The sequence below is a fragment of the Paramormyrops kingsleyae genome, chromosome 5 (assembly GCF_048594095.1).
Source record: "Paramormyrops kingsleyae isolate MSU_618 chromosome 5, PKINGS_0.4, whole genome shotgun sequence".
In the NCBI taxonomy this organism is placed as follows: domain Eukaryota; kingdom Metazoa; phylum Chordata; class Actinopteri; order Osteoglossiformes; family Mormyridae; genus Paramormyrops; species Paramormyrops kingsleyae.
In genome coordinates, this window is record NC_132801.1 from 24,442,770 (window position 1) to 24,455,278 (window position 12,509).

General features: G+C 42.5%; 2 protein-coding genes across 4 annotated transcripts; one reads left to right on the forward strand and one right to left on the reverse strand.

Moving 5' to 3' along the window:
- Positions 1-277: 277 nt before the first annotated feature.
- LOC111856108 (uncharacterized) lies at positions 278-7,950 on the reverse strand. 3 transcript variants are annotated; one of them, XM_023835778.2, is made up of 7 exons: positions 7,867-7,950; positions 7,660-7,726; positions 7,124-7,307; positions 6,788-6,891; positions 3,694-6,570; positions 2,294-2,499; positions 278-2,148 (listed from the first exon to the last, which is right to left on the reverse strand). In XM_023835778.2, the coding sequence occupies exons 2-7, from the start codon at positions 7,723-7,725 to the stop codon at positions 2,037-2,039; spliced, it is 3,549 nt and encodes a 1,182-aa protein (XP_023691546.2). In that variant the 5' UTR covers position 7,726; positions 7,867-7,950; the 3' UTR covers positions 278-2,036. The 3 variants fall into 3 exon arrangements, with proteins under 3 accessions (XP_023691546.2, XP_023691545.2, XP_023691548.2); XM_023835777.2 differs by having other exon boundaries at positions 7,124-7,343; XM_023835780.2 differs by having other exon boundaries at positions 7,124-7,338; positions 7,867-7,935.
- An 865-nt stretch (positions 7,951-8,815) lies between these two features.
- Positions 8,816-12,481, forward strand: phb (prohibitin). Its single transcript, XM_023835753.2, has 7 exons — positions 8,816-8,871; positions 9,672-9,770; positions 9,976-10,137; positions 10,521-10,663; positions 10,885-11,001; positions 11,098-11,193; positions 11,611-12,481. Exons 2-7 carry the CDS (start codon positions 9,686-9,688, stop codon positions 11,821-11,823), a joined length of 816 nt encoding a protein of 271 aa, XP_023691521.2. The 5' UTR covers positions 8,816-8,871; positions 9,672-9,685; the 3' UTR covers positions 11,824-12,481.
- Positions 12,482-12,509: the final 28 nt, after the last annotated feature.

Sequence of the window (12,509 nt, forward strand, 5' to 3'; positions counted from 1 at the left end):
CACTAGACCAATAGCCTATACAGTAGCAGTTTGGTAGAATTTTCCCCAGACCATACTTTGAAGATCAGACACTCACATACATTAGCAACTGAAAATCTTCTGTAAATAATTACCTTAACTGAAATCTTACCTACAAAAAGAACAATTAAGGGAGCTCAAGTGTCTTTCAAGGCTGCTGGACAATCGTATGTAAAAATCTCCCCCTGTATCTCATCCCTTTTTGTTAGTGAGACAATGCAAATATTTATGTCAACACAGTAATAGCCATTCCAACCTCTGTCTTTTTCATCCTCTAGAATTTATTATTCTATTTAATGGATCAAATGTGTATTATACTGTCCCCTGGTAGAAAATTAAAAACTACAATCTCTCTCTACATGGAGGACCACATCACAGTCCAACTTTCATAGACTTTACACTTCTGTTTTGCTTCATACAAATGTAATTACTATTATAAAAACACACCATACAAAATGCTATTATTACAGAATATGATGATGGATTTACATAATAGAATTGTAGAATTGTGCATTTTCCTGTAGATTTTATTTACATTCAGGCCTGCATGTCAGAGAATAATGTGTGCAATACAGCCAGCAAATATGTTTTTTCTAATGATGCCATGGCTGAACCACATCCAAACATAAACCCAGGTGGACCTTACGGAGTTTGGATCATCTTTGCATATCTCTCAAAAAAACCATTCCATCTCATCCCTCCTGCTTATTCAACGTGGAGCAAGACAGCTTTGCTGACAATGGGCTAACGTGCCCGTCATGTCGTACACTTACAGAAATCCAGAGGATCTGGAGGAAATCAGTGCAAAGGGAAAACATACAAACACATGCATACAAATTGGAATTAAACCCGTAATCTTGAAGGGAAACCGCAGTGCTACTTACACAGACACTGATAGAATGCTGTTGCTTGAAGGAAAACAGTCCCACAAAAACATATTTGTCATTTCCAAGTTTTTAAACCAACCAATAATACTATAGACATTTTCTCACCGTTAATAAAATTGTTAATGATAATGTTATATACTACACCATATAAGAAATGATTGTGTAGTTGCTGTGAGTAAGCGGCATGGTGTAACTTACATGCTGTGGAAAATTTGGAATTCCAACACTCCATCCAAGACTGACTGTTTATAACTATCAAAGTGAATATTCCTGTAATATTCTAGCTGCCTCCTTTGTATATTGCTTTGGACAAAAGCATTTGGTAAATAAATAAATGTCAATAAATGCAGAAATATAGGTAACGTAGTTATCGCTTCTTCAGTGATATGAATAAACCATGGTACCTGGGCCTTCCACTAATGTGGCTTATCCACAAATGGCCACATCGGCTATATCCAGTGGTTGATGCTTGTCCACATTAGACTGACAATCAGCATATGTCAGGAGTCCTACTTGCACATATAAACATATCCTCATTAGGTTTTTTTCTGTTTCTAAATTTTCCAGCAAAATTGAAAAATTTTGGTATCAATTTTCACCCTGTAAAAAATCAGTTTAATTATTTACTAAAGCTGACAGCCCGGAATATTTTCCTCAAAAGCTTTGTAAAATGAACAGAAAATTATTTTTGAGTTTTCATGTTTGCATGGATGTCTTTATACTATGTTTTATTAAAATCCTGGAAGACTATGCGGTACAAAAAGCTAAGAGGATTATCAAGTGCACGTGGTTTTCTACATTGTGGTAGCTTCTGCCAAAAATGCACTTCTTCGCATTCAGCTGTTAGTTGCATAATTAAGACTGCAAAATATACAGAAATGTGGCATGTGGCATGCCCTGCAGAAGACTGGCATCCTATCCATAGGGCACCCCTGCCTTGTACCCTATGCTTAAAGGGATAGGCTCCAGACCCCCCCCCCCCCCAAGCCTGTAATGGATATGCATGGATTGGAATAGATTGTTACAAATCAAATTACCTGTTCATAATTCACAAGTGATTACAAGTAATTTTGAAATCTATCATTATATACTGATGTAAAGGCACATAAGTAAATGTAGGTTAGACAATATTCAGGTTTTGTTCTTTTCATGTCTTCTTGTACTTTCTCTGCCATCTTCAAGGTCCAAAGCTGTCAGCACTTCACTTAACTTTCTGAGGTAGCTGGAGTCTGGGTATCCATTTCTGCAAAGGAAAAGCAGAGGATGGTGCTGAAATGCAAACCTCAGCCTTTATCTCACCATGTGCTCCCTTGCAGTGAGCTTTGACTCACTACGTTTAAGCCTGTTGTGTTGTTATACATACCACATTGAACCATAGACTGACTCACTTTGACTTGAGTTCCATACTGGTCTTGTGTGGTATGCTGCCCCAGATGACCTGGCCGACCTCGCCTTCCCCAGAGACAGTGAAAGTCAGGTCCCGATAAAACGCCTTCTCCAGCAGTGGACGCAGCCTCTGCACCTGATCGTTGAGTGGGAGGTACGCTTCAAATGTGCCTCCTTCAAAAGGGGCCCCCGGATTTGGATGCTTCTCCTGCAAAAGGGGTAAGATACAGAATATGTATTGGCCGTTCAAGTAAACACAACTGTCAGCCACAATTAGTAAATTCAAAATATATGTAGCACTTCAGTGTCACTGTAAATACAGGACCAGTCAAAAGCCTGGAGAAACATGCTTTTAATGTATTGGTCTCTCTTTTAGATGTTATTCATCTTACAGTAAAAGGCTGCAGGGTAATAAAGTGATACATATCAAATACTGCAATGACCAAGAGAGCTGCTGAAACATCTCAAAGTTCTCTCAGATTTTAGATTCTTCAAGCCCCCCTTTTGCTTCTATGATACATTGCAGACTCATTCTTTCAACCGGTTGCCAGATGTAGCCACCTAGAAGATTGCTCCAACAGTTCTGAAAGAGTTTCCACAAATTTTTGGCACAAGTTTGCTACGCTGCTCTTACTCTTTGATCCTTCTCACCCCAAGCCAGCTCTATATGGTTTAGGTGGGGGGTTGTGGGGGCCAGGTCACCTGTTTCAGTACTCCATCTCTTTCCTTGTTCACAAGGTGTGCTTAGGCTCATTATCTTGTTAAAAAACAAATGACTTTCAGTGTCTCCAGACTTATGACTGGTATAGGTATCTCCTGTTTAACATCCACATTATGTTCTGTTAAACAGTACGTTAAATGATTTGGATGCTGGTCAAACATTACCATAGTCACTTAGAAAGTTTAGGCTACTCTGCCCTGCTGTAAGAAAAACATTTAGTACAGAACAGTAATGCACAATCATTCTTATCTCTTTATCTTTTATAAAACATGAAACCCTTACCCTGCATAGTACGTATCAATCACATATCATGCGACGTAGCATGTCAGTTTTAAGAAGTTCCATATTCAAAGATTCTTTAAACATCAGGCAGGGCTGTACAGTACCGTGTCTTCATTGGCTGTCAAAGCTGCCCGTGTGTTTCATAAACAGCGGCCGCTATGTCCAGCATTAAGACATAGATTTTAGTTTTTATTATAATACGGCCACAGCCGTTCCCGCGAATGGACGGGGGGTGTCTGTACTCTACATGCTACTCACCTTGTCTCTAGTTTCTAGCTTATATACAAACAGGAAGCATGAAAAGGTTACTTGCTTACATATAGCCTTCAAGAGTTAAGACAAAAATCCCAGCAATTCCAGCTATGGCTTTCAAAAATTATTTTAATGGGAAAAACTTACCCCTTGGATACCATTCGGAATGATGTAGGTAATCTTAAGTGTCATGTCCTTTGGGTGTCCAGGCAAGGTGAAGGACATCTCATGGAACCTTATTTTGCCCCTGATGCCACTGACTTCTCTTCCTTTGTGGCAGACCTTGCAAGTGTAATGGGACTCCACAGGGCACTTGGAGCAGAAGGGGAAACCACAAGCCAACCTGATCACTGGTCCCTCATTCGTTCCACATGCACATGTCTTGCTTTCATATTCCTGAGTCTGGATCTCCTCGTGTGTCCGCCTCAAAGTTTTGGGATCCTTCTGTTTGGAGTGCTCCCAAAGTGGATTTTTTTGGTCTTCTGGATCAAGACAAGTGTGGTTATTAAGAGCGTTCGCCTGTGTATTTTTCTCTTTTGGCCCCAAGACCTTCTGAGTCTTATAAGCAGAGGATGACAGTACTTTTGGTCCACTCTGTGCTACAGCAATCTGGCTGCCCTCTATCAGCGGAGTCTGAGGTGTATCAGTACTGAAGCTCGCTCTGCCTGTTTTCCCATACCTTCCCATATGCTTCAAACCAGAATCTTGCTTCATAACAGACTGATTACCTTCACCACGACTGGTTGCCAAATCACATGTCTGGATATTGTTTTTTCCTAGTCTGCTGGGCACACTTCCATCTTCTCTCTGTGTGCCTTCACTGTCCAGGGTATTACTGCTGCTGGTAGAATCCCGAAGTAGACTTCCATTAATCAATCTGCCACTTTTGTAGGGAATCTCTTGGTCTTTATGGAATTCGATCTGTTCCTGAGGGGGGGAGTGCTGAGTCTGACTGGGAGCTAAATTGGTATGGTTGGCATCCACCCCGAAGATCTCCACTTCCTTTGACATCTTCCTTTTTTTTGCATTACTTAAGGCCTCTATTATATTAAGATGCACCTCATCACACAACTGTTTTGGTCCCGAAAGATGTATGGTCTCTGGATTTTGAACAATCTTTACCTTATGAAACTTTCTTCTCAATTCCGTGCAACAAATCTCCAAGGTTATGTTTAGGTCTTTTGCACCCAGCTTTGTCAGTGATAGCTCCTGTACGGTAAAATCAGCGGAAACAGCAGATACTTGCTTCTTAACCTCTTGCTGGCAGTTGCTGAGCTTTTCTGGGTCAGTCCCACTCAACACGAGAGTGAAAAGGTCTGCCGATTTAGCTTCCTTGATATTCACAGAGGACTTTATGTCCTCAACCCAAGTGTGATACATATCCTTCATGTAAATCCATGTGTCTTTTGAAACAGGAACCTCCAGACTGTAGATTCCCCATCTCCCTATGCTGTCATTGACACCAGTAGTTCCAGTTTTACTCTTACTTTGGTTGCCCTTTGACGCATCTCTTTCTTTCTCATCCTGCTGAGAGCGCACTAAGCCAGAAAAACTGTTACTCCTTCTCAGAGTGGATTGGGCTCCCAGTTTCGGTGAAGGTGCTACAGTATTGAAGAGACTTTTTTCCTGAAATAGGTCACTCTGCAAGGTAGAAGGAGAGCCCATAAAGTATTTTGCTTTATTGGGTAACACAGCACTGGTTGGCACCAAGGTCCGGAGTGAACTAACTTCACTTGTGGAGGCAGATGCAGAGTCGGTCCTCTTAAAAAGCTTACTCTGACCAGGATCACTTAGTCCTTGAAGGATAGGTAACTTTCTAAGTCCACCCCCATCATGAACTCGTCCACCTAACCTCTGCTCATTACTTGTCATCTGTTTTATATTAGGAGAGGAGAAATCTCTCTGTGTATCTACATGTGAAAATGTATCATCCAGTGAGGATTTTACCCAGTTTTCCCCAGCAGTTTCATTCTTGACTTCCTTGAAATTGGCAGCTAACATGTACTGCCTACCTGCCTCTGCTCCCACAGCTCTGGTTCCTTTGTACAGCTTGTCCTCACTGCTGTCAAGTGTTTTGGGCGTGGAGGTGAAGAGACGTATATCCCTCACCTCCTGCTCCCCTGACTGAGTGTAATTTGCTGTCTTCTGCTTAAAGCCTTCCTCTGAATCTCGAATGTAAAGGAGATGCTGTTTAGCCTCAGAGACGTCGCTGCTGCTGCCCACAAGGTAAATGTATGTTTCATCATCAGTGAGCATCAGCTTGGGCATCAGAAGCTGCAGGGCCTTGCAAGTTGCCCTGAGGTCAGTCGTGAGAAGGCACCTCTTGGGAAGCTGCTCCTTTCGTAACTTGATCTCCTTCTCCTGGTACAACTGGCTCAGCTCCCCGTGCACCTGCTGTATACGGTCCAGCTGCTTCCTCGAACCACCCTTTGCTCCCTCCAGAGCCCGCAGGTAGAGCGTGGTGACATCCTGGGTGGTAACATCCACAACCTCCACCCTGTGCTGTTTTAAGATCTGCATGTATTCTTCACCACAGAACTGCTGCAGGTAGCGGAAGATGTCAGAGTCCAGAACCAAGGAGTAGTCCTCCAGTGAAGGCTCCTCTGTATGGGCTGCCCGCACCCCATAATCATCCTGTTCAAGGCCAGAGTAATAAAGTCTCTCTGACTTCGCTTCCCCAGATATTCCAACATTCAAATCAAGGGCTTTTCCAGGCTGTGTGCTCTTCTCCTGACTTTTGCTGCTCCTGTGCTGATGCTTTCCCTTACTATCAGGGTTCTTTTTGCTTACTTGTCCATCTGTCCCAAGCACAGAGGTGTCTCCGGGTGCCTGTGTCTCTAAAAGGCCCAGAATCTGGTTGATCAGGGCCTGAACCTCAGAGTAGCTACCACTCAAGGTACAAAGCTCTTTCTCAGGGTTGAATTTGAGCTCCACATTAGGGAAGCCTTTTTGTAGGTGGGTCACTGTCCCTTTTCCCAGTGGAAGCTGGCTGTAGTTTACAGTGAGCTGTAACTGTACAAGAACCTAAAGGAGATAGTAAGATGACAGAAAGGTTAAGAGAGATAAATAAAGAAGGACATGAATTAACATTAATATCTGAATTTTATGTGAAATAACGCTGATATTTTATTCTAACGCGCCAGTTATTCTGTCACACCCATGTAGAATTTTACATTCACCAGAAGGCACAAGAAGTAAAGTGATGGAATCATGGCTTGAAAGAAGGTGTGATTTGTTTTACCTCATCTCGGTTCACATTTCTCTTGAACAGACTCACAGAAAGCTCGTACTTCTCATTGTCAACCAGTAGGATGTGTTTTCCGTGCTGAACTACCCTCTGAGCCACTGCATTGCAAAAACCATCACTGTTACTATGAACAGGCACCAACAGACAGCTGTGATCCTTCAAATCCACTTCATATCTAACCTCAAACTACTTGTAAGTAATATCTTTATTTCCTGGTGATAAGATAATCCCAAGGTAACCTTGATCCTGGATTCCTCCCCATTGAAATTTATTTATTTATTTATTTATTTATTGAGTCATGCATTGACGTTCTTCAAATTGCCAACTGACCTTTACTGTCCTCAAAGGTAATTAGTGCACAGCCAGGATGGACTTTGGAGATGACGACTATGGCTATTTCCCCACCTCCGTTTCTCTGCCTCAAAAAGTGGATGTAGAGCTTATCTGTTAGCTTTTCTTCCTCAATGTCCGTCGGTAGTCCACATACCCTGACAGTCTGTCCATCTCCTTCCATCTTACAAATAGAGGTTTGGCCGTATTTACAGCTGAACTCAGAAAAGAAAATTAAACAATGCAACATTAAAGCAATACTCGTACATACTGCAATTTTATCATGTATTTTAATATATACTTACTTTTCTGTTATAACGTGTCTAACGGCTTTGCTTATAAGCTGTGTCCTTGACAACAGTAGGCATAGTAACTGAGTTAAAGACACTGGTTCAACCTACGTCGTGCACTGAATAACGTTGTTAGTTATTAACAATTCATCGTTAGTTTAACTGGAAATGGAGACATGCACTGGAACTTCTAATGCAACATCTCGGGAAAAAAATTGACATGCAAATATTAACAATTGCATTTACCTCTTTCTTCCTCAGAATGTGCGAAGCTACAACCCGTGTTTCTTGACACGACAAAATCTTCCGCATGCTAAGAAAAAAAGTAAAAACAGCAAACTTACACGAAGTACAGTTTAGTTTATCTTTTAATGTATTTTCACGGGGTTTTGGCGTCCGTGTATTATAGTATGTTTCAAATAAATGACGCAGTTTTATAGAATCCCAAATTACCTATTATTTCCTTCTCAAAATGAGGACTGTTTACGTGCACCGACATTTTCAAGAAAGAGAAAGTAAAACAAGATTGTATGCGTTGTTTCTTCTGAAACGCTAGATGGCGTATAGTTCAGAGACGTGGGAAGGTGTTATTCGCGTGTTAATGTTAGGTTATGTTTAGGCTTAGCCCGTCTTTTTAGAATAAGGATTATATGACTTTTGTAAATTATCTTTCAAATGAACAATTTCCACGGTGTGATATTTACTACAAAATGATGTGCGCTGGACAGCTTGCATTGCATTTCTTTCTATTTTTGGACTTTGTGCTTCTTCCTTGTCTAAAATAATGGATAGTTCTGATTATTGACTCTGTATTTATTCATTTTTCTTTATATCCACTCATTGGAATAAAGTATATTAGAAGTAGGGTGCATTTGATACCTTCATATAATCATCACATAGGCCTAATGTAAAATGTTAAACATTTTGTTCCAACATATTTTGCCGTATGATGAATGAGTCTTTTTTTGGACGTGATTTTCGATCGTTGACCATTAGCATTGTGAGAAATATAAAATAACCTATTTTACAGAAAATAGATGGATAGATAACCTATTTGGTCTAGATGACAGCACATTTCAATTGTGTATTACTTTTTCAGGATAAGCAATTGGAAGATAGATGGGTGGTACATTTTTAACGATACAAGATTTATAAAGTAGCATAGGAAGGTCTGGGGGAAGTCTTAGTGTTTTTATATATTAGTATGATTTTATTTGAATTGAAATACCTATGTATTTAACATAACGCTTCAGAAGCAAGCTGGAATTCTGGAGTGACAATGGCGACATTAAAACTACAAATCCCGGTATGTTTATTGCAGCAGAATCGAGCCAATCAGGAAAGAGATTGTTAAAATTGGTGGGCATGCGCTAAGGACTATTCAATGTTTGCGTTTGAGCCAGTACCTAGCAGTCTGTTGGAGGTCATACCGAAGGATCCGACCGGTGTATAAAATAGGTAATTTGGTTTTATTTGTCACAGAATGAAGCGCAATCGTAAATTGTATATGCTGTTCATATCTCATAAATGGAGTTTAAACTGAGAAATCTATTTAAATATACTGAATTGTCAACTTTCCGATATTTATGCATAGATATGGCAGTCTAGCGAAAACTGGCAGCATGGCCTTTTAAGATTTATCTATACATTTTAAAAATACCGTTTTGCTGAAAAGTCGCATCATGCAGTGATAACTGCGAGTGTGTGTGTGTGGTACAGGTTCGGTAACTGGTAGTAAAACGTTATCTGAGTCGGCGCTTGCTAGCTAAGCGCCAGCGTGTGTGATTAACCCAAAGACGGAGTGCAGGCCGATTGCAGGTGGCGGACAGGGATCGAAGGCCAGGCTGCAGCTACAGTTAGATTTTATATTAAAGTAGCTAGATAGTCGTGTCTGCTCGTTTCGGTTTTCGGTAAAGTAAAGCCCAAAGATCTCGGTTAAAAGCTGTATTTTTGTCCTTGACTTTACGAAACATGTGAGAGGTAGGGCGTAATTTTGTATTCCTAAATTCTGGAAAAAATACGATGTACAAAGATTTTGCCTAGGGTAATGTGCCCTTTCTATTTTTCCTTTTTATGTTAATCCAGTGTGGATTTTAAAACAAGATTGTGTCACTCACTGTAATTATCACATAAATGTTTACATATAGGCAGAAAATGTTTCAATTTTGACTGATACGTTGATTTTGAAGTGTGTTCAGGGTTGCCACTGTGCAGTGAAGTTTCTGTAGTTAACCGTGCGATGTTCCCTTTCCTTGCAGAGCTGCTAGTCAGAATGGCAAAATTGTTTGAGTCCCTTGGGAAGTTGGGTCTGGCCCTGGCTATTGGCGGTGGGGTGGTGAACTCTGCGCTTTACAATGGTGAGAATGCAGAGAAATTTCTTTATGCTCATTTAGAACCCTGGAGAGGTTGGTTTTTGCTTTAAAAATAACAGAAGTTAAGAGAAGTGATCTTGCCAGTATGTATCCTGTGTTTGATCGACATATTTAAGATGTGACCATAAACATTTAAAACAAGGTGTGCATCATATAATATTTGTATGATGTTTTTAAAAATATGTTTCAGTGGATGCTGGCCATCAGGCTGTGATCTTCGACAGATTTCGGGGGGTGCAGGAGACTGTGGTGGGCGAGGGTACCCACTTTGTCATTCCTTGGGTGCAAAAACCAATTATCTTTGACTGCCGCTCCCGCCCCCGCAACGTCCCTGTGATCACCGGCAGTAAAGGTGTGTGTGTGTGTGTGTGTGTGTGTGTGTGTGTGTGTGTGGTCAATCTCCCAGCCAATATGTCTGTTAGGCAGCAGCCAGGAACACTCACCATGCATTCATTCCTGTCCTGTTAAACACTTGTGCTCCTTTCATTTTCTACCTTGGTGCTTTAGTGAGTAAAAATCAACCAGTTGTGTGTCATTCCTGCATCGACTATAATATAAAACATTATACAATGAATTAGGCAATTTAATTATCCAGACCTTGACCAAAACCTGTCTCAGGTGTCTTTTTGAATGAGGCACAATTACCGATACATTGGGCTTGATTCAGTTCTGGCTTTGGTCCCTGAAACGGTTCCTTACCTCCTCCTCACGGCCTGCCATCCCTGTCCTCCACAGATCTGCAGAACGTGAACATCACGCTGCGCATCCTCTTCCGGCCAATGTTCAGCCAGCTGCCACGTATTTTCACCAGCATCGGGGAGGACTACGACGAGAGGGTGCTGCCTTCCATTACTACAGAGGTCCTCAAGTCTGTGGTGGTGAGCACCTGAGTGGGAGGGGTGGGTTTTTGCAACTGGTGACGCACAGGGGACGTGGCTCTCCGTACCTTTCTCAGCCATGAATGATGCTAATGAGCTTGGGTTGAAATGGGCAAGATGTTTCTTCAGTGATGAATTTATTGTGTGTGTGTGTGTGTGTGTGTGTGTGTGTGTGTGTGTGTGTGTGTGTGTGTGTGTGTGCGCCTTTCTGTTTTCTAAAGGCTAGGTTTGATGCTGGAGAACTTATTACCCAGAGAGAGCTGGTGTCCAGGCAAGTCAGCGAGGACCTGACAGAAAGGGCCTCCACCTTTGGCCTCATTCTGGATGATGTCTCATTGGTATGTTGCCTTTCCGACCAGACGTGCTGATCCAAGGCGGCGTTTCAGTGACACCTCAGCTTCAGTGTTGACATCCCCCCCACCCCCTTCCCACAGACCCACTTGACATTTGGGAAGGAGTTCACAGAAGCTGTGGAAATGAAACAGGTGGCCCAACAGGAAGCAGAGAGGGCGCGGTTCGTTGTGGAGAAGGTACTGGCGGCTTTCTGGCATGCGAGAGAGAAGGTGCTCGGGGTACACAACAACTGGGAGAGGCCCTGTTCTCAGGGACATTTTAACTCTAGTTCCTAATTCCGAAGAATCCAACAGGTAAAACTCTTTTGGCTTACAGAACTGTGTCAGGGATACAGTCCGTGGTTGTACAAGTGTTACAGTAAAGTCCTAAACTGTGTGGGTGGTCAGATATTCAAGGCAGCCATTTCCAGGTCTGCCACGTCATTCCTGCCGTTCGCAAGCTTGTTAAATTTGGAAAGATGTCAGCTGACTTATTAACCATCGCTGTGTATAATTTATCATTAATATAATGATTACATAAGCCTGGCTCTGGACACTTGATTCCCAAATGAGAGCTCTGGCCCGACCCCTTGCTGTCATCCTCCTCCCCAAAAGGCTGAGCAGCAGAAGCAGGCAGCCATCATCTCTGCGGAGGGTGACTCCCAAGCAGCTCTGCTTATCGCTAACTCCCTGGCCACGGCAGGCGACGGCCTGGTGGAGCTGCGCAAGCTGGAGGCGGCCGAGGACATCGCCTTCCAGCTCTCCCGTTCCCGCAACGTCACCTACCTGCCCTCGGGCCAGAGCACGCTGCTTCAGCTGCCCCAGTAGGCCCCACCCCCTTCGCGTTCTTGCCCCCCAGCCCCCATTGGTTGAAACCGTCACCCACTTGTGAGTGGTCTAGATCGTGAAGTGTATGCCCAACTCTCATCTAACTGGGGTCCAGTGGAAGCGAAGCCTTGAAGAAGCTTGGAGCTTTGGGGGTGTGTGTGTCTGTGTGTGTGTGTCTGTGTGTTTGCCAGAATACACGGGCAGTGGATCCTATAGCAAGTGACCATTTATCCCAATCGGAATGCTATAGTGTGTGTCCTATTGTAGTAATTCTGATTCTCAGGCTCTGTCCACTTCATGTGTGAATGCATCTGTGGGTGTTTCCTCCTCTGTGACTGAGGGCTGGGGGGCAAGTGTGTCACTGGGGGGATTTGAAGGTATCTAAAGTTCAGCAACCCGTTCAGTCCTTGAAAACTGTGGAACGGGATAAAAATGGAAGATTATTATTATTTGTTTTTTTTTTAATTTAATGATCTGCCCTTTATTATAAGCTCTAATGTAAGAGTCAGTGGGTTTGGGCTATCCCTGAAGCACAGTGAGAAGATCTCCCAGTCTGGCTTTACAGGAGAGATGCACCCAGTGCCATTTTGTCTAGAAATAAAGTTTTCATTCCACCGTATGTCTCAGCTGAACTATTAAAGTATACAGTTTCTACTCAGCCTTGGTGTCTGTGCTGTGTTTGTATG

What these genes read in the sequence shown, in the direction of transcription:
- LOC111856108 (XM_023835777.2), bottom strand. Translation starts at nt 7,725, where the DNA reads ATGCGGAAGATTTTGTCGTGTCAAGAAACACGGGTTGTAGCTTCGCAC. An exon ending in ACATTCTGAGGAAGAAAGAG is followed by an intron (nt 7,344 to 7,659) that starts GTAAATGCAATT and finishes TTCTTTTCTGAG; the next exon opens with TTCAGCTGTAAATACGGCCA. An exon ending in GAAATGTGAACCGAGATGAG is followed by an intron (nt 6,571 to 6,787) that starts GTAAAACAAATC and finishes TATCTCCTTTAG; the next exon opens with GTTCTTGTACAGTTACAGCT.
- phb (XM_023835753.2), top strand. Translation starts at nt 9,686, where the DNA reads ATGGCAAAATTGTTTGAGTCCCTTGGGAAGTTGGGTCTGGCCCTGGCT. An exon ending in GAACTCTGCGCTTTACAATG is followed by an intron (nt 9,771 to 9,975) that starts GTGAGAATGCAG and finishes AATATGTTTCAG; the next exon opens with TGGATGCTGGCCATCAGGCT. An exon ending in TTCTGGATGATGTCTCATTG is followed by an intron (nt 11,002 to 11,097) that starts GTATGTTGCCTT and finishes CCCTTCCCACAG; the next exon opens with ACCCACTTGACATTTGGGAA.